Source organism: Sturnira hondurensis, unplaced genomic scaffold (assembly GCF_014824575.4).
Source record: "Sturnira hondurensis isolate 20B ecotype Veracruz unplaced genomic scaffold, ASM1482457v3 Scaffold0016663, whole genome shotgun sequence".
Lineage (NCBI taxonomy): Eukaryota > Metazoa > Chordata > Mammalia > Chiroptera > Phyllostomidae > Sturnira > Sturnira hondurensis.
The window spans coordinates 16,535,935-16,561,901 of NW_028089294.1; the positions used below are offsets into that span (position 1 = coordinate 16,535,935).

At 45.5% G+C, this 25,967-nt stretch overlaps 1 protein-coding gene across 10 annotated transcripts in view; it reads left to right on the forward strand.

Moving 5' to 3' along the window:
* Positions 1-25,967, forward strand: part of DTNB (dystrobrevin beta) — a 171,358-nt gene that overhangs the window by 114,408 nt on the left and 30,983 nt on the right. For 8 of the 10 annotated variants that reach the window (XM_037066786.1, XM_037066784.1, XM_037066785.1 and 5 more), the window contains exons 11-15: positions 5,586-5,675; positions 9,130-9,217; positions 19,023-19,108; positions 19,901-20,014; positions 23,021-23,117. In XM_037066786.1, coding sequence (XP_036922681.1) covers positions 5,586-5,675; positions 9,130-9,217; positions 19,023-19,108; positions 19,901-20,014; positions 23,021-23,117 — 475 coding nt within the window. The remainder of the gene's footprint in view (positions 1-5,585; positions 5,676-9,129; positions 9,218-19,022; positions 19,109-19,900; positions 20,015-23,020; positions 23,118-25,967) is intronic. The other 2 variants (XM_037066792.1, XM_037066793.1) reach the window with 1 other exon arrangement.

Sequence of the window (25,967 nt, forward strand, 5' to 3'; positions counted from 1 at the left end):
GAAGGCAAGCAGTTTTTAAAGGCCAGAAGATTCCACCGTAAAAGTATTATTTCTGACCAAATTAGGAGACGTAATTAGTGTTAAAAAGGCTTTCTGCTTGGGTGCCAGGTGAATAGTTTACCTTGTTATCAGCAGACCACAGTGAAGTGACGAAGGCCACAAGCTGCTGTGTTTTTAAACTGAGAACAGGAGAGATGTTAGGGAAATCGAGAAAGGTGGCAAAGTAGAGTTGGTTGAGCCAGAAGCTGTCCATTTCTGGAGTCATGCCACTGATTCTCATCCTTCCTGTGAAATAAGAAAAACAAAATTTGGTTGAAAAGCCCAGTAATGAAGGTTTCAGCATGGTCATGGAGCAACTAGGCTGTGTGAATTCATGAGAATCTCTCCATGGCAACACAGGGATTTTTTTTCCCCTCCAATATTTTTTTGAAAGAGAAGAAAGCAGAGTAATTGAAAATTAACACATAACTCGTATGGAACGGCAGGGTCCTCGCTGCTGGCCAGGTTCCAGAGTCCATCCTATAGCCTGGGCAGACCTCCAGCTTTTAACTGCTCCTGGGTTGGGATTAAAGTCCATTTCCATTCACGCATTTAAGGTAAACCCATCAGCAGTTCTAACTCAGGTTGATGCAAACAAAAACAAGCTCGTGTATATTTATAATTTACATATACAGTAATATATACGGATTTTGTCCAAAAGGGAAAGTTTGAATTCAAAAAGTAAATCTGGAAATCGGGTACAGTTTTGAATGTGAAAATACGTGGACACTTAATTTCTTCGGCTACCATAGGTTGCTGGGATAATGCTTTTCCTTTTGGCTTAGACCCCTAGTTATCTGGCAGACAACACCGGTTCTGAATAGCAGTCCTCACACGAAGCCGGCAGAGCTCAGCGGCCTGTTGCTTCTGTAGTGCCCGCCTCATCTCTGTTCTGCCGTCCCCTGGTCAGGTTTCCACTTCCCGTTACTCTGCCAGAGCCGTTTCTGTCCAGGAGACTGGTGACTTCCTCAGTGTGAATCCAGGGGGGAGTCTCAGGGCTTATCGTGCTTGATCTGTCAGCGGGAGTTGACCTAGAGGATCACTTTCTTCTACTTGAAACGCTTTCTGCCCTCGCTCCCAGGTATCCTGCCCTTCTGGTTTTTCTCTTATCCCTTCTCAGCTTCCTCTGCTGGCTTTTTCATACTTCTTTGAACTCTAGACATTAGTGTACCAGAGGGACCACTTCTCACTTTTGTCTGTACTCACTCATAGTGGGGAATCCTATCTAGACTCCCAGCTTTAATACTGTCTACATACTGGTGACTCCCAAACTTATTTTTCTGGCCCCGGCCCTTTCCCTTACACTCTCCTCCTAGGCAGTATTTTCACTTGGCTATTTCACACGTATCTCACAATTAGCATGTGTCGAGCTGAGTACTGTATCTTTCCCCACTGGACCTGCTTCTCCCATGTCTTCCCCTGCCTCAGTTAATGGCAGTTCTGGTTGCTAAGTCAGAATCTTTGATCCTTGTCCCATCTAATCTGTCGGATTATTAGATTAGCTTCATCCAAAAATACCCTCAAAATATGTCCAAGATCTTGCTGTTTCTTACCACTTCTGCTACTACTGTTTTCCTAGCCTCTTCTGTCTCTCCCCTGGAATGACGCAGCAGCCTTCCTACTAGCTGCTTCTTCCCTGCTCTCTGGCACTTTATCTTCAAATGAGCCTTTTACTGTATAAGCTGCGTCATAGCTCACCTCTGCTCAAAGTCCTCCAGTAACATTGCACCTTAGAGTGAAAACTAAAACCCTGACAATGGCCTGCCTACCAGGTTATACAGCACTACTTCTCAATGTCTGCCCTAAAGAAGCAGTTTTATTGTAATTTCTAGTTTGAAGTGGATCAGTGCTTTACAAAAGGATGATAAAAATGAGTTCCTATAAAGAGAACCTTCACTTTGGTCCTGATGAAGTAGCTGGCCTCAGGTTGACTCTTCCACTATAAACTGCTGAATATAACCAGTCTGAATATAACAACTGTTTTCAGAAGTCAGAAGGTAAATAAGGCAGGGCTGATCTCTGAGGGATGAGAAACAAATGAGGAGATTGCTGTGACTGTCCAGACTTTCTGCAGAGAGGCATTTGCCCAGCTCCAGTGCGGGGTGTAACTCGAGCAAGGCAGTCTTGCTGAGAATTAGGAGACAGAGGTTGATGTCTGGGGAGGCAGGAGTTTATGGAGCAGATCACCAGCATGCAGGAGGTGTGCAGAGAAAGATCTCCATAAACCTGCATAGAGGACTCTGGGGTCTTTGGATGAAAACGAAGCTATATTCGCATAGAATGAGATTTCACAAGAATAGCAAAGAACAACTACCTGGGAAATTACAGCCCCTGAGGAATTCGAAAGTGGAATAAGTACCTGGGATTACGCAGTGGTTGAGTTTCAGCCACCGTGGTAGAGAGACGTCATTGAATGCTTGAGGCATTCAGTAAAGACCCAGAGAGTCCTAGGAGAAAGACCAAAATAGTCCTAGGTAAAGGTTCCCCTGGATCTGCACTGATGAAACTTAAATCCAAGCCTCATAAGGATCCAGCTGTCCACAAGTAAATGAGCTAACAGATCCTTTGGAGGAAGGCATCAAAATCCAGACATTCAAAAAAAGTTTTTTTAGCCCTGGCTGGTGTAGCTCAGTGGATTGAGCGCAGGCCTGCGAACCACACGATCACGGTTCAATTCCCAGTCAGGGCACATGCCTGGGTTGCAGGCCAGTTCCCAGCAGGGGACTCATGAGAGGCAACCATACATTGATATTTCTCTCCTCTCCTTCCCTTCCTCTCTAAAGATAAATAAAATCTTTAAAAATTTTTTTAAATTTTAATCCAGACATTCACCAACATAATACTCACAATTTCCATCATCCAGTAAAAAATTAGAAGCCATAGGAAGAAGCAGGAAAGTATGGCCTATAACCAGGAGAAGATCAGTTAATATAAAAACGGCCAGAAATAACAGCCATTAGGCAATTAGCAGATAGAGACTTTAAAACAGCCATGATAAATACCAAAGAATATAATGGAAAATATGAACATATTAAAGCAAAAAATGGAAGAAATAAAGAAAAACCAAGTATAAGTTTAATTCTAACTTCCTACTTAAAATTTTAAATTAAAAAACAACTTCTGGAGTTGAAAAGAATAATACCTATATGAAAAATTCAGAGGATTGACCTACTAGACCAGAATGCAGGTGAGAAGTCCACTGAACTTGAAGACAAACCCAAAATGAAGGAAACAAATGACCCACAGAGAAGGGAAAAGTTGGAAAACAAGCAGTGTCATCAGTGACTTGTAGAACAATGTCAAGCAGCTTAACAGAGGAAGGAGAGAAAAAATAGTTAAGAAAATAAATTTTTTCCAAATAAATGAAGGTTATAAACACACATATACAAGAAGCTCAATAAACTGTACATGGGATAATTAGAGAAAACCATACCAAGGCACATCACAATCAAATTGCTAAAAACCAGTGATAAAGAGAAAATATTCAAAGCAGCTAAACAAAAAATGATGTCACGTATAGGGGAACAAAGACAAGATTTTTCCATGACTTCTCATTAAAAACAATGCAAGCTAAGAGAAAATGGAATGGCATCTGAAAGTACTGAGAATTTTACTTTATAAAATATATAAAGTTACTAGCTTTACCCCCTGGAAAGGTCTGGAAGCGGTGAACCCAGGAATAGTGAGCACCCTAGGCCCCTGACTGTGGTCTCTAACACTCCTTTCCAGTAAAGGGAACGCGAAGTCCTTGGAAAAATGGTGGATTTCAAGTGTAGGGTATGATAGACACAAGATGGGACTAGACATTCTATTGTCCCAAGCAAGAAACCTAGTGAGAGCTACTGCATATGTCAGAAGAACACAGGAACCTACTGCCTACAGGGCTCCCACTGACCAAAGATAGGACAATCTGAGCAACAAAAAGATGATTGTAACTGATCAAAGCACATCAGATACCTTCAGATCTGTGAGTTCATGTGATACCAAAACAGAATAGCCCTTGGTAACCATTGGAGTTTGCTGGGGTACCAACTAACTCATTGTCCTGAATTTTGTTAAGTAATTAGAAACACTAATCATTTGTTTTACTTTTTCCAAGTGAGCACTATTTCAAAACAAACAAATAGAGGAAAGTTATAAATGGAGAAAATCAACACTTTGTAACTGCTAATGAAACAATGAATGTAGTCAAGAGCATCAGTAAATGCAGAGACCACCATGTGTGAAGTTGACGGGGGACTTCGTAACAGAGACATGTGACCAGTAACATCTGAACCCAGTGGTCAACATTCACATTCCATCGTGTGCCTCCTATTTGATTTGTAAGTCCACCATATTGCCTATGGTGGATTCTAGCCCCTTCCCACCTCCAAAAACAAACCAAAAAAAGCAAAAACTTTAATCAGGCATTTATGTCTAATCACAGAGGATGGAGGGACAAATTAAATGACACCACAGGAAATAGCCAGTTAAATACAGAATATAGGGTATGCTAGAGACAGCCTGTTTTCACAAATAAATGACAGAAATGGAAAAGGAGAAACTGTTATAGATTAAAAACAGAAAGTCAACCAATTGCAAGGTCTGTGGACCTTGTTTGGATCTTGATTTTAACTGTAAAAGTATTTTTTTTTAAAGATTGGTGAAATTTTGAGATGGGCTGAGTTTAAATATTTTTGTTAAATTTTTAGGTGTGATAATGGCATTGAGGTTATTTAAATTAAGTATCTCTGAGGCAAATACTAGGTTGTCTGGGATTTGCTGTAACCACCTTTCCTGCACAAACTTAGGAAACGAAAAGCTAGAGCAAACAAGTAGGAAAGTGCTAATTTTTGGTGATGGGTACATGAAGGGTAGTCATTGGATTACTCTCTACTTTGTGCATATTTTAGCATAAAAAGTATTTATTTAAAAAAAGATAGTGCGTTCAAGGACCTTCCATCAATCTAGAAGAGAGCGCCTCGCTTGGAATGTGTGAAGTGTGTCTCACACTGAGAAACAGCTCTAACAAGTTTGGTTTAAGTACCCGTTGTGTGGGAGAAAACAGAACAATGCTAAAGGCAGTAAGTATCCTTACAGAAATGCGGAGGTTTCGCTGCTACCCTGAGGCATCACTGACAACTCTTACATGTAGACAAAGGCGATGAAAGCAGGAGGGGGCCACGTGGTGGTGTCAGGTAGACCCACTTTGCCTGTTCTCGTGCCAGCCAGCCTTCCCTTAAAGGTGCATCCGTCACGGAGCCCAGAACCTGGACAGGACTGCAGGGCAAGGCTCCTTGGTGACCCCTCCGTGGTTTCTTTTCTCAAGGGTTGTGGTGTCAGGTGGCCAAAGCCGTCTGCTAAGGGACTACTTTTGTCAAAGGATTCATGAAACACATTCCCTATGGTCTAACACCACATTCCATTCTGCATCGTGGGTTTTTTTTAACTTGTCTTATGATTTATTTTTTTCTATGTTTCTTTGAAGTTTGCCCATTTTTAATTCATGTTCATTTCTCGCTCTGTGTGTGTGTCATGCCTACTGTCCTTGCCTCCGCTGTTCCTAGGTTGCACTATAGCCAGGATATACCCAGTCACCTGGCCGATGAGCACGCGCTGATAGCCTCCTATGTGGCCCGTCTGCAGCACTGTGCACGGTCAGTGGGAGGGCGGCAGCGGGCGGGGAACCCGGGGCTGAGCAGAGGGTGGGAGAGCCGTGCTGCCCAGGGTGCCAGCTGGAAAAAGCTCTGCACGGGGTTTTGCTTGAGAAGCTCCCAGCAACGTTTGGCAGCATTTGTGTTATTGCTAACGCATTAACTTCTAAAGGAGAAGGAGCCTTGCCAAGCCCAGGCACTTACCTAAACATATAGTCAAAATTCTCCTGTGAAGTGGAGCTCGCTTCCTTCAGATTGTACTTAAAGAATATCCAAACCTTGGAGAGATAGGCGCCCCCGAAGATGTACATCCACAGGAGATTTGATGAGCCTTTTACTGTTCACTCTGGCCTAAATAACAAAATATTTCTGTAGATACTCAAAGCTTAGGTCAGTCAACCCACGCACATTGCACTTTGTCTAATCGTCAGTGCCACTACCCTGTCACATCTTCCCATGTCACACCGCCACCTCTTCCCCCAAGTCTATCATTATCAGTCATTTAAACCAGTGCTTTCAACAGTGGCATTGGATCATTGTCCGGCGCCTTAGGGACTTTTCCCAATGATGCACGCCTCCTCGTATTGTAATGATTATATGGACTGTACTAGCCCCACTGCCCCTCTCCCTGAAGACTGTGACCGTGACTCATTCTTAATATGGGAATGTGACCTACCCTTCAGTGGGTTCGGATGGAAAATAGTTTGATGACCACTAACCACCTCGAAGGTAACCCTTTAACAGAGTTCATACCAAACAAAATGCTGTCACATTCAGGCAGACCCAGCCACCTGCCTGTGCCGTGGCCACACCCACCAGCGTTCTGCAAGGAGAATGCAGGTGAAAGGTGAGTCACTCAAGGCCATCCCAGCTGCTCTGTGTGGCAGAGTCACTGTACCCAACAATATGAGATTCTTAGTCTTGGCGGGGAGACCCCATAATTCATAAACTAAGTACATAAGGGCGGCTGGAGCCTTAAATTTTGATCTTCGTTTTGCCCATAGCATACCATGGTTCCATGAGAAGGTAACTCTTATTCCCCAGGACAACAGATAAATTAATAGTCAATGAGAAATGCATGTATTTTAAAAGGACTGTTAATATCATACTTCATATTATTTCCCACAGTTTCCCTAATATGACTAAATAGCATTGATATTTTTTGGAATTTATTTACCTATCTGTAGAGCCTCAGGGTTCTTAGGAGAACTGTAGGGTTCTCCTGCTTCCCAAGTGTGTTCGCCCCACAGGAGGGAAGTCAGGGCCTGGCTGATGCTCATGCATCGTGTCACAGACAGTGTCTTCTCGTCCAGCAGAGTGATTCCCGGGCACTCTGCCCTGCCCCTTGGCCTGTAGGAGCACAGCTGTCTCATCCTCACCCCTGGCAGCACAGCTCACTTAAAATCAGTTGGGGCAGTTGTCCAGGTGGTTAAAAGTTTCCACGGGGAAAGTGGCAACTGGATGTTGGACAGCAACTGCCACCTGATATGTCAGCCCAAGAAGATTTATGGTAGGTTTAGCCCAGGTCCTCACATCTTTGGCTTAGGGATAAGGCTCCCTGCTCAAGAATCCGTGGCCAGGGACCCTGGGAGAATGTGAAGATGTGGTGAGTACTACATCTCTTCCCGATCCATACTCTAAGGACTTGAGCTTCGTACTTCCTCGAAGAAATCAGAAATCAGAAATTTCATGGCTAATTCGGCAAATGAATTCAGTTCAAGAAGAATAGGGGGCCTTTCTAATTTCCCTTATAATTTTCATTGACCTTAAAACCTCTCATCAACATAAAGTTCTAGTTTCTGGCTGGAAAGCAGACTCAATTAGAGCAACCATGTTGTCCACCGTTGGGTGTGAATGACAAGCAGGGTTGACCTTCCCTGGGAGATGGAATGTGCTGGAGAAGGAGCTCGTCTGCGCAGAGGAGCGTGGTGGTCCTTGCTGAGAAACAGACATTAACCATGTTAAATCCCACTTCTTAGGCTGCCAGTCCCTCCATAATATTACCTACTTGTATTGTGAAATACTAATTTCTGTTGTTTATTTAAAGGATGAAGGTAGTTCCCTTGTGTCAGACAAACACCTTTAAAGCACAAATACATTTCAGCCCAGACCGTGGGGCCTTGGCCCGGAGATGTTAAAGTCGGCCGATGGCAGCAGGTTCTTGTTGTGCGATCATCTTTCGAGAGGGTGATTGTACACGTTGGAGACTGACGTTTGCACACCTAAAGTTACTAAGGGTTCAGAAGTGTCATAGACAGAGGACTTTAAAGCCTATTCCAACAAAATTATCTATCCTAGAGGAAAGACTAAACTTACAGAATTAGCCAGAGATAGAAATATAGAAAGCTGAAAAACATCTAGGAAAAATGCAGTTGATCATATACATGAGAAGGCCAGATGGAGCCGTTAATCTGCCTCTACCCTTCCCAGGTTTCCCTCAGTGACTATCATCACAAGGTTGGACGAGTATTGAACTCATGTCTTCAGATTTTTTCAGAGTATGCGTCAGGTTGCTAAATTCCAATCAAGGGTTTTTAGAACTCCAAGAACGTAGGGCCAAAGTAGAAGCAAGCCACCACAGCCAGCTCTGGTCCGTCATTGTTATCTCCGTTACCTTAAAGCTCCTGCCAGGCTTCCACAAAGAGAATCATACAGTCATGTCCCTGTTCCTCAGGAGCTGCCCTGATACAAACACAGGACAGTCGGTGTCATGTGCTAGATTAACGGAGTCAGCTGTTTCACCCACAGCTCATTCATTGCATTGCATAGCATAGAGCGGACCTGCCACTCAGGAACCCGTTTTTCATCCAGGTGCGGCATTACCTGACATCCCACCTCTGTGGGTCTTTACATTTTTAAAGTGCTGGAGCTCTCCTTAAAGAGTGATGGACTGAGTGGCTCAGAGATGGGGCTGCATTGTGAAACAAGCATGGTAAAGGAAGAAAAAGAGGCATTGAAAGAAGGGGTCCAGTACCATTGTACGCCTCTCCACCTTTACCACATGCTGCTGGGCCTGCCCAAGCCCTCTGTGTTGCTCGGCCCGTGTTAATTGTACTTTTTTCAGCCATTTGTCATGATGCGCCAGCTTTCTCTTGCTCTTTTGGGGTTCGAGACTTATGTCTAAAAGTCATGAGTTCTTTTTAGAACATTGGATTGGAAACCCCTCTGTCAGACTCTGTAAATGCCCTGTCTTTTCTCAGTCCTCGTATGGAAAAAGAAGTGCCCATCTGCCAGTGTAAGGGCAGTGGGATGTGCTGCTGAAGACAGGTGACACGCATGGTGGCCTCGGTTCTCTAAGTCCCCTCTGTCTCAGACTGCCATTGGCGTCTGTGGGCCAGGCCTCCACTTCCTCTGTTACCATCCTTTTTACAAGTTCTTCTCCCGTCTGTCTTTCCGAAAGAGAAGCAAGAAGAGGGGATGTTTAAGAGACACCTGTTGATTTTTATCTCCTCGACAGCGTCCTGGACAGTCCCAGCCGACTGGATGAGGAACACCGGCTTATAGCTCGCTACGCTGCCCGGCTGGCTGCAGAGGCGGGAAACGTGGTGAGTGAACAGAGGGTTCCAGCAGAGTAGCACAGATTAGCATCACTTTAACATGAAGTGTTGGGGGAACGGTCAGCCTGAAACCCAGGAGAATACGCACCTCGGGGCCAGAAGGAGAGGAGTGGGTTTAGGGAAGGGATGGCAGTGGTCTGGAATTTTATCTATGATATTCTCTCTTCAAAAAACGAATCAAGAACAGAAAATCAAAGAGTCGATTTAGTTCTCTGGAGAAAAATAAATAAAAGTAATAAATCCCTAGAAATCCTGATCAAGAAAAAAAGGAAGAAACCACAAATTACCAGTATCATAAATGAGAATGGGACGTAGCTGCAGATCCTGCAGACGTTATGAAGGATGGTAAGGGGATGTCGTGAGCTACTTTTTGCCAGTGAATTTAACAACCTAGATGAAATAGACAGATTTCTTGAAAGACAGATTAGCAATACTGGCATAAAAATAAATAGAAAATCTAGCTAGTCTTTTTTTTAAATATATTTTATTGATTATACCATTACAGTTGTTCTATTCCCCCCCTTCATTCCCTTCCACCCGCACCCTCCCTCCCCCACCATTCTGCCCCCCTTAGTTTATAGCCACGTGTCTCAAGTTCTTTGGATTCTATATTTTCCCCACTATTCTCGCCCTCCCCCCTATCTATTTTCTACCTACCATCTATGCTATTTTCTGTGCCTTCTCCCCCCTTCTCCCCCTCCCACCCCCCTGTTTCTAACCCTCCATGTGTTCTTCATTTCTATGGTTCCACTCCTGATCTAGCTGTCCTCTTGGTTTGCTTTTGTTTTAGGTGTGGTTGTTAATAGCTGTGTGTTTGCTGTCCTTTCACTGTTAATATTTTTCATCTTCTTTTTCTTATATAAGTCCCTTTAGCATTTCATATAATAAGGGCTTGGTAATGATGAACTCCTTGAACTTGACCTTATCTGAGAAGCACTTTATCTGTCCTTCCATTCTAAATGAAAGCTTTGCTGGATAAAGCAATCTTGGCTGTAGGTCTTTGGATTTCATGACTTGGAATACTTCTTTCCAGCCCCTTCTTGCCTGTAAGGTCTCTTTTGAGAAATCTGCTGACAGTCTGATGGGTACTCCTTTGTAGGTGACTGTCCCCTTATCCCTTGCTGCTTCTAGGATTCTCTCCTTCATTTTGGTCTTGGCTAATGTAATTATGATGTGCCTTGGTGTGTTCCTTCTTGGGTCCAACTTCTTTGGCACTCTCTGAGCTTCCTGGATTTCCTGGAAGTCTATTTCCTTTGCCAGACTGGGGAAGTTCTCCTTTATTATTTGTTCAAATACGTTTTCCACTCGTGGCTGTTTCTTTCCCCCTTCTGGTACCCCTATAATTCGGATGTTGGAACGTTTAAAGATGTCCTGGAGGTTCCTAAGCCTCTCCTCATTTTTTTGAATTCTCATTTCTTCATTCCTTTCTGGTGGGATGTTTTGTTCTTCCTTCTGGTCCATTCCATTGATTTGAGTCCCAGTTTCCTTTCCATCACTATTGGTTTCCTGTGCATCTCCCTTCATTTCAATTAGTTTAGCCTTCATATTTTCCTCTAATTTGTGACTTTGTTCCTCTAATTTGTGACTATAATCTACCAGTTCTGTGAGCATCCTGATAAATAGTGTCCTGAATTGTGCTTCTGAGAGGCTGGCAATTTCTTGGTCGCTGAGAGTTATTGGCTCTTGGACTTTGAGTTCTTCTTGTGCCATCTTTCGGGTTGTTCGTGCCTGTTCCATAGCAGGATCAGAGCCCTAAAGTGTTCACTAGAACAGGGCAACTAAGTCGCTGGGTTGTGACGTTGTATGTGGGGGCAGGGTCAAAGAGCGACAATGGCTCTCACCGGTATTGCAGGGCAACTAAGTCGCTGGGTTGTGATGCTGTATGTGGGAGCGGGGTCAAAGAGGGACTATGGTGTCCTGTCCTCCGCCTGCCGCCACGGCTCTCACCGGTGCCGCAGTTGCTGCCGTCACCTAGCCCACGCGTTTTGTCCCACTGCTCGCGAGTGTGCCAGCCCTCGCCCCCTGGAGCCTGCATGGTCTGTCTCACTGTGCGCGAATATGCGCCCGAGGTCTGCCCCGCACCCCAACTGGTTACTGTCTGCCTGCACGCCTGGGTCTTGGGCCCTGTCCTGCCCGACCCTGCTCGCTGCTGGCTCCGCCCCTCTTACCGTCCCCATTGAACGGTTAGATGTAGTCAGACTTCTGTATAATTCAATTTTCTGTCCTTTGGTTGTGTCTTTGTTTCTCCAAACCTTTGTTTTATTCAAACTTGGTTGTGGGAGAAGGCACAGTGTTTACACCTATGCCTCCATCTTGGCGGAAGTCTCTGAAAATCTAGCTAGTCTTAAACCTGTTAAAGAAATTGTATTGATAATTTCCCACAAGAAACACTTCAAGCTCACATGGCTTAACTGTTAGATATTCTCATATTCATAAAAAAGACATTATAACAATCTGACATAAACTCTAACAAAAAATAGAGGAAAAAGGAACACCTCCAAGTCATTTCATCAGACCCCTATAATCTAATACCAAAACAATACAAGGCAATTACAAGAAAAGGGAACTGATGGCCAAATTCTCTTATGATCATGGATAAACATTTCTTAACAACATATTAGCAAACTGAGCCCTGGCTGGTGTGGCTCAGTGGATGGAGTGCCGGCCTGTGAAACAAGGGGTCGTCAGTTCGATTCCCAGTCAGGGCACATGCCTGGGTTGTGGGCTAGGTCCCCAGTAGGGTGCATGCGAGAGGTAACCACACACTGATGTTTCTCTCCCTCTCTTTCTCTCTCCTTTCCCTTCTCTCTAAAAATAAATAAATAAAATATTTTAAAAGAAAACTTCTTTTAAAAAAATTAGCAAATAGAATGCAGCAGTCTGCAAACAGGATGATACTCCACAAACAAGTGAGATTTATTTTAGGATGCAAATTGATCTAATACACAAAAATCAGCCAGTGTAGTTCCCCATATTAGCAGTGCAAAGAAGAATACAAGACCATTTCAATAGATGCAGAAAAAGCCTGTGACAAAATATAATCATTATTTACGATACAACTTCTCAATACACTAGGAGCAGAAAAAACATCCTCAGATGGTAACGATTATCTACAAAAAACATACAGCTCATATTACAGTGAAAGGTTAAATTTGAGAATGTTTTCCTGACCCAGTATTCTCAGGAGACAAAGATGGCCCCTCCTGCCACCCCTATTCAAGGCTGTTCTGGAGGCCTCAGCCAATGCAACGTCACAAGAAGGGCCTAAATGTTAGAAAGGAAGAAGTACAACTGTTATTGTTTGCAGGTGACATGAGATTGCATAGAAAATTTCTAAGGAATCTACAAAACACTAGTAGAACAGATTTGTGACTTTATAACAATGTTGCAAGATACAAAGTCAATATAAAAATTCTATTTACTAGCAGTAAACAAGACAATCAAATTTAGGGAAAATGTCCTTTCCTATAACATTAAAAATCATCAAATACAAGCAAAGAGCTGAAAGTAGGAGTGATCTGAAGCCAAAACGACAGGCCGTGTGAGCAGTGACCAGGTAAAGAAACTGTAATGAGTGCCCGGGGGTGTGTTTCGACATATGCCAAGGCCCAGAGTGGGAGAGTTCAGTAAGAGAATAATCCCGGAGTGACCTGGGCTGGACAGGAGGCCCGATCGCCCAGGACTGCAAACACACTGTATTGCTATAGAAATGTGTACCGATTCATGTTTACCTTTTTGTCGGAAGGTAGAGTTACGAAAGCTGCCAACAGAGAATCTTGCTTTGTTTCTCCATGCCCCCCCCAAAGTAATGTATTCCTTTGCATTTGTTTAGAATTAAAAAAAAAAATTTCAATCTCATATTAGGCCCTACATCAGACTCTAACATTGCAATTCTAAAGGTTAGTGAAATAGGACAGAATAGGGAGAAAGTCTGAGGAAAGCACAGAGTTTCATTAGTTAAACCTCACACATACCCTCAATCAGTCACAACTGTTCACATTATTTTACCAGTTAGAATTTATAAACAAAATTAATCGAATTCGTTGAGATAGACGGCATCGCGGTTGAGTTTTTAAAATTAAGTATATTTAATGCCATTATGTAGTCTTGTTGACTTTGCACGGTACTTTCAAAATGCCATAAATTAAAGCTCCAAAGCCATTTGACCCTGAATAGGAGATTGCAGGTCCCCTTCACTGCAAACAAGATAAGTCTGTTTGTACCTTATAGCTTCTGATACCAGTTCTCTTATTCGTGTGAAAATGATAATTGTTAGAGTGGGCTTGAGACTGAATACTGATATGGCCCCTTTCATCTGCAGTGTATTTTCTGAAGTATAGTTGTCTTATAAATATTAGAACTCTCAGCTTAAGTTCTAGACTAGATTTCTGTTACACAGAAGATTTCTAATCCGCTAATCTCTCACTGATACAAGTGCTTTGGGTAAAGTGGGTGTGTCGTGCTCAGAAGAATTTATAGCCTGCTAGATAGACTTTGCATTGATTTTTTTTAAAAACACCTTCCTCCACTAAGAAAGACCATTAACTCATCCGAGCAGTCGGCATTGCACCCCGTAGCGGGCTTCGGCATCGGAGCCCTCATGTCCCCTTCCCTGGGGGTACGCGGTGGCCACTGGCCCCTCAGCAGGCTCACCCTCAACTGGAGAGATTCCAGGGGCCTACAGGAGCCAGGAGAGCTAATCTGTTTTTCTGAAGAAATAAACAAAACAAAACTACAATATGTGGAAAGTCATAACAATAACAGTAAATTCTTAAAGTTTTATCACCAACATCACCAGCCTTAGATATACTCAGGTGTTCGGGGTTTATTTCTAAAGTAATTTTCTTTATGAAAAAGTTAAAAACTCACAGTGGAAATCTTGGAAGAAAGGTGGAGAGGAAGGGGAAACTTTTGCCCGTGTGTCCCACTAAGTTGCATGCAGTTTCGAGATGCTTTCGCCCACCACAGCATCTTCCTGTGTCAGCATGCGTCATTCCAGAAGTCTCCTGCGGCTTTGCAGAATCACAGATCAGCAGTGTCCATGTGGCGGTTTGCACACACTCATGGACTCAGAGTCCCCCGTAAAAACAGTGAGTGGCAAACCCGCCGTTGTAATCATGGGAAGCAATTAAAAACTAGGTTCTTGGCTTTTCCTCAGACCTGCTGAATGAGAGTCTCTTGGTTTTTGATGTCTTGATTTTTATGTACAAAATGAGTAGAAAATTCCCAGTCTTTGGGACCACCACACTACAAGGCATTATTGGGGTTTTGAAAGGTGAGAGAGATTAGTAATCCACAGCCCTCCAGTTGGTCTGAGTGGGCGTGGAGTGATGGCAGGACTTCCTCTGCGATTCACAGGGGAGTCTGGTTGGTATCGGGCACTTCTCTTTGGAATCTGTCCTCACCAAGTTCATACAGATGGGAAGCCTCCAGTCTACAGGGCCTGGCAGAAGTAACCCCTGCTTGAGTGTGGTTGGGAGGGTAATAATGTGGTTGTAATAATTTATAGTTTTAATTTGAGCATTCCACCCAAAATGTCATATGGTGTGCTTGAGTATGATGTTGCTATGTTACAGAATTACATGCTCATGATTTTGTAATTAAAAAGGGTGTTATTTGTGCTGGACCCTGTATTTTTAGAAGGCCACTGAAATGCATATTATGAGATTACAGTTCGCTGAGCGTTGGCGTCCCTTGGTTGCGTAACTTGTGCCCAGTCTTACTCAAGGGGGTCGTGTCTCTCATCCTGTACTTCACAGATGTATCTCCATCTCATTAAAGATGACGGAGTTCTGTGAGATTACCGGAACCTAAGAGAATGCTGATGTAACAGAGGAAGTGATCCTCTTCACATCTCTTTTTGTAAATATCCCCACTTGACAGACAAGAAAATAAAGGCCCAGTAAAACAAAATAACCCAAGGTTTCCACAGCGAGTCAGTAGCAAAACCCAGGATTCCTGACCAGGCCACCCACTTCCATTCTCACACAGCAGATTCCCCATGTGGCAGCAAGAGCAGTGTTGTTCGTAATAAACTCTTACTGCAGACCTACAGAAAAACTGTGAGGCGAGGACAGAGAATTTCCATGCAGCTCATGCTCAGTTTCCCAATCTGACATCTTACGTTAATATGGCAGGTTCGTTGCAAATGATGAGCCCATATTGATACATTATTGTTAACTGAGGTCCGTATTTTATTCAGACCTTGTTAGTTTTTTACCTAAGGCCCCTTTTCTGCCCCAGGATCTCATCCGAGACGCCATGTTGTACTTAGTTGTCGAGTCTCCTTCGGTCCCTCTCTGGGTGGTGACTGTTTCTCTGACTTTCCTTGCTTTTGATGGCCTTGCTGGTTTTGAGGAATGTTGGTCGTATGCCGTAGAATGTTCCCTGTGGGGGGTTAGCATGATGTTTTCCTCGTGATTGGCAAGTGCCCCTTTTCTGTCGGATCAGGGGTACATAGGATCGGCATCATTTATCACTGTCGCTGTTGACCTTGGGTGCCTGGCTGAGAATGTATTTGTCAGGTTTTTCCAAAGTAAAATTCCTCCCCTGCCTTCCCACCCGGCCTCTTTGAAAGGAAGTCATTTTGGGCAGGCCACACAGGAATGGGGAGTTTGGCTCCACTCCCTCGAGGGGAGAGTGTGTTCCCACATTATTTGGAATTGCTGTATTTCCCACTGAGAGTCGTAGACTGGCTTCACACCACATTCAGGATGGGACGGAGGCTCCTGCCCATGGCCCTCTGTGATCTGGACACACGGGCTTCATCTCCCAGTTCGGTACTGGCCACTCCCACCGCAGCTCACTCGCTGACCCGAGAACAGCAAACGCAGCTGCCGTGGGCCTGCCGCCTTTCCCCTGGTTCACTTCCTACCATCACTGAGTCTCTGAGAGCGTTTCACCACCGCCTCGTTTAAAAAGGGTTCCTGTCTCAGCTCACTCTGTCTCATTTCCCCATATTTCTTCATTGCGTTTATCACAGTGGCCGTATATCTTTCTGTCCCTGTGTAACGTAAGTCACATGAGGGTGAGGACTCTGTCGCGTCCACTGACATACCCCTGGTCTCTAAAACAGTGTCTAGCACATAGTAAGTGCTCAGGGGATATTTACTGAATAAATGAATGCTCGAACTATTTGATTTTTGAAGGAAATCATCTTTAGGTCTCTTCTTGCTGAAGTAGTCTGTGTCTTTATGACCTAATAAATCCCTTTCCATTTTTTTCTCTTTGGTGTCCTGGGCATTTTAGAAATAAGGATACCTGGCTTTTTTTTTCCCTTTTAAGGAGCACCATGGTGTTTAAGATAGTAACTGAGTCAAATGCTCAGTTTCTCTGTTATTTAATGTGCAGTTGATGTGTTTACAATCTGACCCCGTGAAATAAGCCGTCAGTGGGCATTTGCCAGCGGGGCCCTCCCTGTTCTGTCCCCAGGCACGACGCCCCAGTGGGGGTGCTGCCTCAGGGTCCCACTCTTTCTCCACCTGCCCCCGCCCAGGTCTTTGTATCTGAGCGACGACGATGCTCCTGGTGCTGCAGACCCCTCCCTGGTTAGGAGCCGCCGTGGATAAGAACCCCGATCGCCCTATTAACCTCCCCTCTGAAAGGTGCCTTCGAGTGCAGTTAGACACTCAAAGCTGAAAGGGTTCTTTAGGAAGAAATGTCCAGTGGAATACTATGGGGTTTTCGTCTGTTTGTTTTCTACCTAGGAAGCAGATTCCTTTCAGAGACCATTTCCTCCTAATTTTCCCTGGTCTCACTCTAATAAGAAGCCATTAGTTTGAACTCCAGTTTTCAGAAATTGTAAATCTATTATTCATAGCAGGTTCAGTCCCAGGCAAACCATTTTTCTGAGGTGCAATTCAGCATCTCACAAGACTCTTAATATAATATAGACAATTTGCTGAATTGGCTGCTGGTCCACTCGTCTCTGGAGGAGAAAAAAAGAAAAACAAAAATATTTGGTAAAAAGCCTCCCACCCAGATCTGCTCTGCAGCTTTGCCCTTGTTTGTTTAGGAAACGCACCTTCGGGCTTTAGATGGGGGCCAGGGTTCCCGCTTCGTTGTAGGTGAGGCTCAGGGCCGAGCTGAGAGTGCGGGTGGAGCCCAGCCATCCAAGGGCCTCCGTCCAGGGCTTCCACTCTGGTTACCAGCAGGGCGGGAGCCTCACCCGTTCCTCTGTTTTCCTAGTTCGCGTTGATCGGCTTCCATGTTCTTAAAGGGGGTAACACGTGTTAGAAACGCCCGTGGGCTTGCAAAACCAAACCACAGTGATTTCTTCAAAGATAATATATGAGTGACAATAAGCACACGAAAGTGCACTCAACACGTTAGTCAGGAGGAAAGTGTAAATCGGCTCCACAACGAGGTAGCGCTTCATACTCACTGGGAGGACCATGATCAGAAAGAAGGACAATGACAAGTGCTGACGATAGCGTGTGAAAAACAGAATCTGCGTGCGTCGAGAGTGGGAATGTAAAATAGCTCAGCCACTTAGGAAAACAGTCTGGCGGGCCCTCAAACGGCGTTACCATGCGACCCAGCCATTCCCCTCCTAGACGTCTACCCAAGAGAGACAAAAATATAGGTCCATGCAAAAACGTGTCCACAGGTGTTCATAGAAGTGTTATTCAGAATAGCCAAAAAGCGGGAACAATTGAAATATCCACCAACTGTTGAATAAACAAAATGCGATCTGTCCGTATCATGGACTGTCACGCAGCTGTACAAAAAGAACGCAATACTGATACAGGCAACAATACGGACAAACCTCGGAAACGTTTCGCCACGTGAAAGAAGCTAGATGTAAAAGATCACCTATTGCATAATTCTGTGTGTGCGAACTGTTCAGAATAGGCAAGTCCAGAAAGACAGGAAGTAGGTCAGGGGCTGTGGGGTGGGGGAGGGGCTGTGGGGAGTGACTCCTAACGAGATGGGGTTTCTTCCTGGGGGCGATGAAAACGTTCTGGGATTAGATGATGACAATGGCCTCACTGCCTCATAACTGTACTGGAAGCCACTGCCCTTTCAAAGGGTGGGCTTCCTGGCATGTAAATTATATCTCATTAAAAAAAAACCCACAGATACATCACACACCCCAGGGCGATTAAAACTAAAAAGACAATGACGAGTTTTAACAGGAAGTAGAGAATCACTCCCTGGTTCATTGTGGGTGTGATTATAAAAGGGAATAGCCACTTTGGAGAACAATTTGACAGTTCCTCCAAACGTTAAGTATAGAGTTACCTTATAACTCAGGAATTCCACTTTTAGGCGCTTACCCAAGAGAAATGAATACAGACATCAACACATAGCTGCTTCCTTGAATGGCCCAAAGCTGCAACCGTGGAAGGCTACTCAGCAGTAAAAAGAGGGAACTCCTGACTCATGAAGCAAAGTAGATAAACCCCCAAAACATCCCGCAAAGTAGAAGCTAAAAGCCAATGGCCACGTGCCATGTGATTTCATTTACAAGCAGCTTCTAGACAAGGCAAAGCCTGACGGCAGGCCCTTCGGGGGGTGGGGGGCGCCTGCACTGGGGGATGGGAGTGAGGGGCAGTTGACCCACACTGGCATGAGGGGCGTTTTTTGTGGTGTGGGAGTGTTCTAAAGCTGGACTTTGGGTGACGGGCACAACCCTGTTCAAATTCACTGAGACTCCTTGAACTGTATACTTCAGACAGGTGGGTTCTCTGGTAGGCAATTCTTACCTCAAAAATGAGTCAGTGGTCTATCTAGGACTCTGGATATGTCTAAATCAGGGGGGAAAAACAACCCGTCTGTCTCCTCACCACAGACCCGCCCTCCCACTGACCTGAGCTTTAGCTTGGATGCCAACAAACAACAGAGGCAGCTCATTGCAGAACTGGAAAACAAAAACAGGTAAGAATGCAGGGACTGAGCCGGTTTCTGAAGTCCAAGGTTATCACGTGAGTATCTCATTTTCCTGGCAGACTGCATGGCTTTTGACTACAAAGGAAGAACTGCCCCCCAGTGAATATAGGCCAGCCCAAGTCCAGTAAATTCCCTGGACACCGAGTTGCATATCTGCATGGTGTTCAGGGCACTAATCCAAAACCCCACTCACCTGTCCTCAGGTAGGTTCTTTTTCAGGTGCCTGCTTCCAGGTGCCTATCTGATCATCTTGTCCTGGCTCATTAGGCTGCGGGTGCCCGGTCTCTTACTAAGGAAGCAATTTAAAGGCTAGGAGACCAGACGACACCCCCACTGTGCGCTGAAAGGCAGAAGCCCGGCCAAGGGAGATTGGACGGACTAGAACAGGCAGAGGTGGAAGCCGCTGCCTGTCACTCGGGGTCAGGGGAAGAAGGGAGACAGGACGCCTTGGGGCGAGTTCGTCCAGGGCCTCAGCAGGTCGCAGGGTGGTCTCTTGCTCTTTCCCCAGGGAGGAACACGGTATTCCGTTGTCATTTCCCTTCTGGGAAGACTTTTTCAAGTTGTCAAGAAGAGTATTTAATGGTTTTTTCTACCGTAAAGGATTGTTTCATTGAGTGCCATGTGCCGAGGTATTAAGGAGGTGTCCGATTCCTGTCCTGGTCACTTGGAAGCCATCAGAATGAGACTAGTAGAGGTCGCAGTGCACGAGTGAAAACTTCTGCCGGGGAGAGAGAGCTGTGAGGCCCTCTGTGGCCCACCTCCTTCCTTCTCCCTCTGCAGGGAGATTTTGCAGGAGATCCAGCGTCTCCGCCTGGAGCACGAGCAGGCCTCCCAGCCCACCCCGGAGAAGGCCCAGCAGAACCCCACGCTGCTGGCCGAGCTGCGGCTGCTGAGGTAAGAATTACCTAACGGTAATCGTCCGCTGGGCACACACGAAGCACACGGGCCCCCTGCCTGGCACTGTGCGCCAAAGGAAGAAAGGTACCAACAGGCAGATTAGACATGGAGACAAAACCTCAAAAGTTCCAGAAGAAACTCGAGGGGAATTTCTTTAGGATTTGGGGATCGAAAATAATTTCTCAGAATTACTAAGCATGAAAGAAGTTAGTAAATTCACCCACATTAATAAGTTTTGCTTATTAAAAGACATATAAAGGGCAAGGCTCGCTCGTCTGTAGGTACCTGGCATCCTTCTGTTCCTGATCGATACGTAGGCACTGCCGGTCCTCTGACAAGACAGAGGACTTCATCGTTAGGGTCAGTGGTGATGACTCCTGACCACCAGAGTTGTTTCCTCCATTATTCTTATTCTGATGGTACATTCGTCACAATAATATGTGTGACAAAGGTGTGAAATACGGAGCGTGGGGAACAGGTGGGCCCACATCCTAATTGAGAACTCGTGTGGCAAAACCCCATCTTGTGGGTGTGAGACCCCTTACATCCTCACTGTCGCCTTCCCCCCGGAGCAGACCTCTCTACAGAATGTGGTTTGTTCTCCCCTTGCTTTTTGAACAGTATTAGCAAGTATACATGTATTCCTACGTAACAGGGTATTTAGTTTGCTGCTGTTGTCTAGACATTACAGAAATGTTGTTATACGCAGCCTTCTGGGATCCGCCCCCCTCCATACTACTCTTTAGGACCCTTCCGTGTTGCTGCACATGGCTGTAGTTCATTCATTTTTACCGTGTGTTGTAACTATTTGGTCATGCCAGCACAGACAGGGCACTGTGTCCAGTCCTGGGGGTTCAGGGAAGAATGAGCCAGCTCCTGATTGCATTTGTACTGTGCTGGAAATTAGGGGAGTATAATGATTAGGAGACAGTGGATCCACCCTAAAACTTTATAATCTAGTTTTGGAAATAAAACATAAATTGCTAGTCAACTAAATAACATTATACAATGTTAATAAATAGAATGGCTAATATAAGAAATCTGAGTAGTTTAAGAATCTAAATCTGTACAGACTAGAAGCAGTTAGACCCATGGAGGTGGGGGAAGTTGAGCGAGACCATGAGAGATAGGTGTGGTGTGACTTGCATGGAGTGTGAGACAAACCATTTCTGATTAGAAGTGGCATTGGGGTTCAGCATGATCCCCCAAATAAGTATAACACATTACAGAGAGGGGAAAGGCTCTCAGAGCTAAGAATTTTCAATCATCCATTGAATTAATCTTTAAGTGCCAGTGGTAGGAGAAAAAAATTAGTTAGTTAATTGATACCAGAATCTGGAGAACCTTAAACAATAGGCCATTGGAAATCCTTGAGGGGTGTCAAATAACGATCTCTTTGAGTTAACTAGAGGATAACTTCGTATATACTGGATGCATGAGAGTCTATTAAGGCTCATCCCTTACCCTCAAGGATTTTTCAGCGGTAGGATTGACAGCACAGCAGTGCAAGGTAAAATAAAGTGCCGCAGAGAAGCCCTGATTGCTGTAGTGGTGGGTTGAGCAGGACCTGATAGCGGCTGAAGTAGTCAGGAGCAGTCTCAGGGAAGGAGTGGTTTGGGATGGACTTGAAGAAGTGAACAATACTTGGAAGGTGGGGGGTAGCTGTGAGTTGTAGCTCGGTGGGGTCTGTTTAGGGGAAAGTGCACCGTCTGGAGGTCCAGACATGGAATAGGTCAGGCACTGCGGGCCGGATGGGGGGCGGGGGGTCCGGGAGCCGTGCTCTCCAGTAGAAATACACTGTGGGGCACGTGCACAACTAAAACTTTCCTAACACCCACAGTGAAAGACTAAAAGCAAATAGGTGTCATTAATTTTAATGCTATCTTTTACTTGACCTGATATATCCAAAATACTATCATGTTCACATTGAATCAACATGAAGAATTATTAATGAAATAGTTTACTTTCTTTTGTCCACACCACATGTGTGAAATCCAGCGCGTGTGTTACTTTTAGTGCATCTCGGTTAAGACTGGCTGCTGTGGGCAGGCACACTTCACAGAACACTTACATCGTCGTTGCCTCATTTTTTCCTCAGAATATTGCTGATATTATTCATTACCAGCCCCATTTCACAGAATGGAAAACTGAGGCTCAGACAGGTTAAGTGACTTGCCCAGAACTGCACAGTCAGAAAATGATGGGCCTCCAGTCTCCCACTGCATTTTGCTCACCATGACCCATGCCATCCAGATCAGCCAAGCGAAGAGGCCACTGGGTGTGTGCCGAGAGGAGCGCTTGGAGAAGGGAGAGGAGGGAGAATAGGAAGGTGGGTACACACGCTTCCAGGAAGGCGTCATCTGAGCTGGGAGACTGCACTGACTACGGCACAGAAACGGGAGACATCAAAGAGGACTGACTTGTGCAGCCGTGACACCCGGAAGAGAACGGGGCAGAGACAGGGCATTTGGGAGAGAGAATTCGGGGGGAGGGAAGTCGGGCCCGACGGTGGACACACTCAGCTGGCACTGACCCGAAGCCTGGCCTCAGGGAGGGGCGGGTCTTCCTGGTGCCTGGCACACAGTTCTAGCACCGGCGCTGGGTACTGAAAGCGCGGATGCCTGGACCCTGGTTTTCCCGGGCGGTGTTCATACCTTTTCTCCACTATTAATTTAAGTTTGAACTGGTTCTGTGTATTTTTCTAAATGAGGTGTTTGACTTCCCGACGAAGAATTTTTGAGACACTTTAATAATACTATTAATAGTAAGTTTTCCCTATTTGGCCATGTATACTTTTCAGAGTATTTTATGCTAGTCTCACAGTAATATGGTGGGCAAAATAGCTATGTAACCCCTTTGTCCATAAGGCATCAGAGGTTAAAGGGCTCGCTCAGCATCTCATACACTGGCGAGTAGCAGAGTTGGGTCCGAAACAGACGTTACCTGGCCTCAGACCCTGCACCTCCCGAGTTTCGTTCCTGACGTGCTTTTCCTCTTGGACAGGCAGAGGAAGGACGAGCTGGAGCAGAGAATGTCGGCTCTGCAGGAGAGCAGGCGGGAGCTGATGGTTCAGCTGGAGGGGCTCATGAAGCTGCTGAAGGTGAGAGCTGGCGCCCACTCGCTGTCTCCTCTCCCACCCACCTCCAGGGCCGCTCGGGCCTCCCGCCCCCTGTGATGTTGGAGCAGGCGGAGGCTGCAGGCTGACGTATAGCTGCCTAGACCCAGTTTCTAGGTAAACCTCCGTCACGGCAGTCTGATTCGTTATGACGGTAATCTGCAGTGCTGTAAAGCCTGATTATAAAAAGAGCCCCGTAACTGGGGCCAGAGTAATGACTTTGAGTAGTTGCTTTTGTGGATCTTTATAAATAGGACATTAGCCACATATAAATGAATATTTCCCAACTGTTTGAACTTTGTTTTAAGACAAGCATTCAGATACTCTACCTACGAGCATCATGTCCTTTTTTAATCAGTATTGCTGAGGCACACCAGTCTTACCAAGCCAACCCTAATTGATAACTTTGCTGTATTAGAAGGAATAAAGTAGCATGTTAGTTCTAGGTTCAGTAGATTGGGGCTTGAATAAATCTGGGATACTTCAGATCCCACTATTCTTTGTTGTGAAATATATTACAACCCCTACACCCAGGGCGGAGAAAGGCACGCTTGGCGTGTAAATGCCCTCCCCTGGACGCCCTCGTTAGCATCAAACAGAAAGGTTCGCCCAGCAAAAGGTGGAGCCGTGGTGCCGGAGCACATTTATTCCTACCGTTGAGTCCTAAGGCCCGTGCTCTGAAACCGCCATCTGTCGAGATAGGACAGGGTCAGCAGCCGGAGCGAAAACGGGAAAATGTGCGGAGCTGCAGGTGCCAGGCTGAGGGGGTGGGTTTAACCCTGTGATGGAGGGGAGTCTCTGGGGTGTTAGGAGAATACGCAGAACGGGTGAGAAAAGGGACTGCAGGGTGAAAGGTGGCCCGGGGAAACCGCCCAGGCCTGAAGTGACCAGGTGGCTGGGCCGTGGCCCAAGAGGTCAACCTGGGGAACATTGACTCTCCTCCAAACCAGTTCCTCCATTCTAAACCCATTCCTTAAAAATGAAGCTAGTGGGATTGGCACCTGGGGAAACGCATTTTAAACTGACTTTCGACTTGCTCAAGACAGTCACTTCTTTCAGTCCTGAGCACAGCTTTTTCTCGCTTTGGTCCTGGATGTTGGGGTTGTTTCGCCTGAATGCGGTTCTACACTGACCCCATCTGCAGGACTTCTGAGAAACGTTCGGAGTCTTAGTGGGTCTTGTTTGAAGGAAACCTCATGCGTAAGACCTGGCCCGGTTCCCTCCAGGAACTGTCAGGTGTTCGGCCAAGCAGCCTGTCAGCCACTCAGTGCCTGTGGCCTCCTGGGGCTCTGGAAGCCCGGCTGTTGGGAGGTTGGCCCACCAGTGGGTCAGAAATGGCAAGGGATCCACGCACTCCTCCCCTGTGTCAAAACTCCCTTTCAGAAGATTCTCCCAAACATTACCCAGACACAGATGGAAAGGTGCCCCAGACTCGTTTTTGTGAAAAATAGAGTTTAGGAAAATTAAAGGAAGCAAGAATTTCCTCTCACTATGGCTACGCTTCCCCGTCAGCTGGTTGCCTGAGGTCCCTGGCTCAGAGCTGTGCGTGCAACTCTGACGCGTGTCCGTCAGGGGCTGAGCAGAATGTGCCGAGGCCTGGAACTCTGATCCCAAACCCCGAGGTTCTTGCATTTCTAGCTGTTGTCTTGCAGTTACAAATTTCGGTAAAAGAAGCAGGAGCCTGCTGCCCCATTCTGTGGGATCCCCGTCTGGATTCTTAATCAGAAATATTATTATCTACCCACCTGACAGGTGGAGGCCATGCAGACTGGGAGGAAGGATTTACAGATTCCCCCAGGAGTGTCTTCTTTTCCACTGATGAGCACTCACAGTTGAAATCTCATTCCTTTCCTTCCACTTCCTAAAAGGATTACAATCTTAATTTGTGTATTAGGTACACGCCTAAAGGGTCAGCCCTTCATAGGAATCACTGACTTCTATGAAAATTTCAGTGATGTTTTCCTACCGTTAAAAATATATATATTCACCAGTACATTGTAAGAGTACCCTCTGGCATTCCCCTGATTTTTCTTTCAAACAACTGTCCTGCTTCCCCGATGTGCCAGCGTTTAACCCTCTCCCAGAGCAGCTGGGAGCAGCGAATCAGACAGACAGTCAGGCCCGTGGTCTGGGACGCTTACGAATCGGAACACACCACACATCACATTTCCGTTTCACGGGGCCTTCCGTCGTTTCCCTGCTTCAGTGAAACATTACATGCTTTGTCTGTTTATCTGAAAAGTAACTGCAAGAAGCATGTGTATGAAGTGCCACCGTTGTTTATGAATTCACCAAACAAAAATCGTAAATCCTTTTTTTTTGGGGGGGGACAAGGTTGGGCAAAAATTAATCATACATTTGACAAAAAGGCATTGAATTCCTAAGTGTCGTGTTTCGATATTTGGTGTATAAGGGTGAGTGAGACTCCATTCCTGTCACCAAGGAGTGTCAGGGGCCTCAGTCAGTGCTTTGTTCCTGATGACATGGCGCAGGCTGGCCCTCGGGCTCCCTGTTTCAGAGAGCCTTCCCCTGACTAATAAATATGTGGGTGGCTCTGCCCCCCACTTCTTATTTACTCTGGAAATGGTTATGTGTTGGTATTTCAGTTTCTGAATTATGTCCCCAGTATTTTTCTATATCATTTTCCATTTTCCCATTATTGCTTTGGAAACACATTTACCAGATGAATTGTGCAGTGTGGAATGTCAACGACGTTTGCAAATGAGGCGCCGACATAAATTTTTAGGTCTATGACTGTGGCAGCGACTGTGGTATTGCTCTGGGCACCTGGCCAGGTGTGTCCTGTGTGGAAGAGTCTCTCACGCTGTTGGTGAC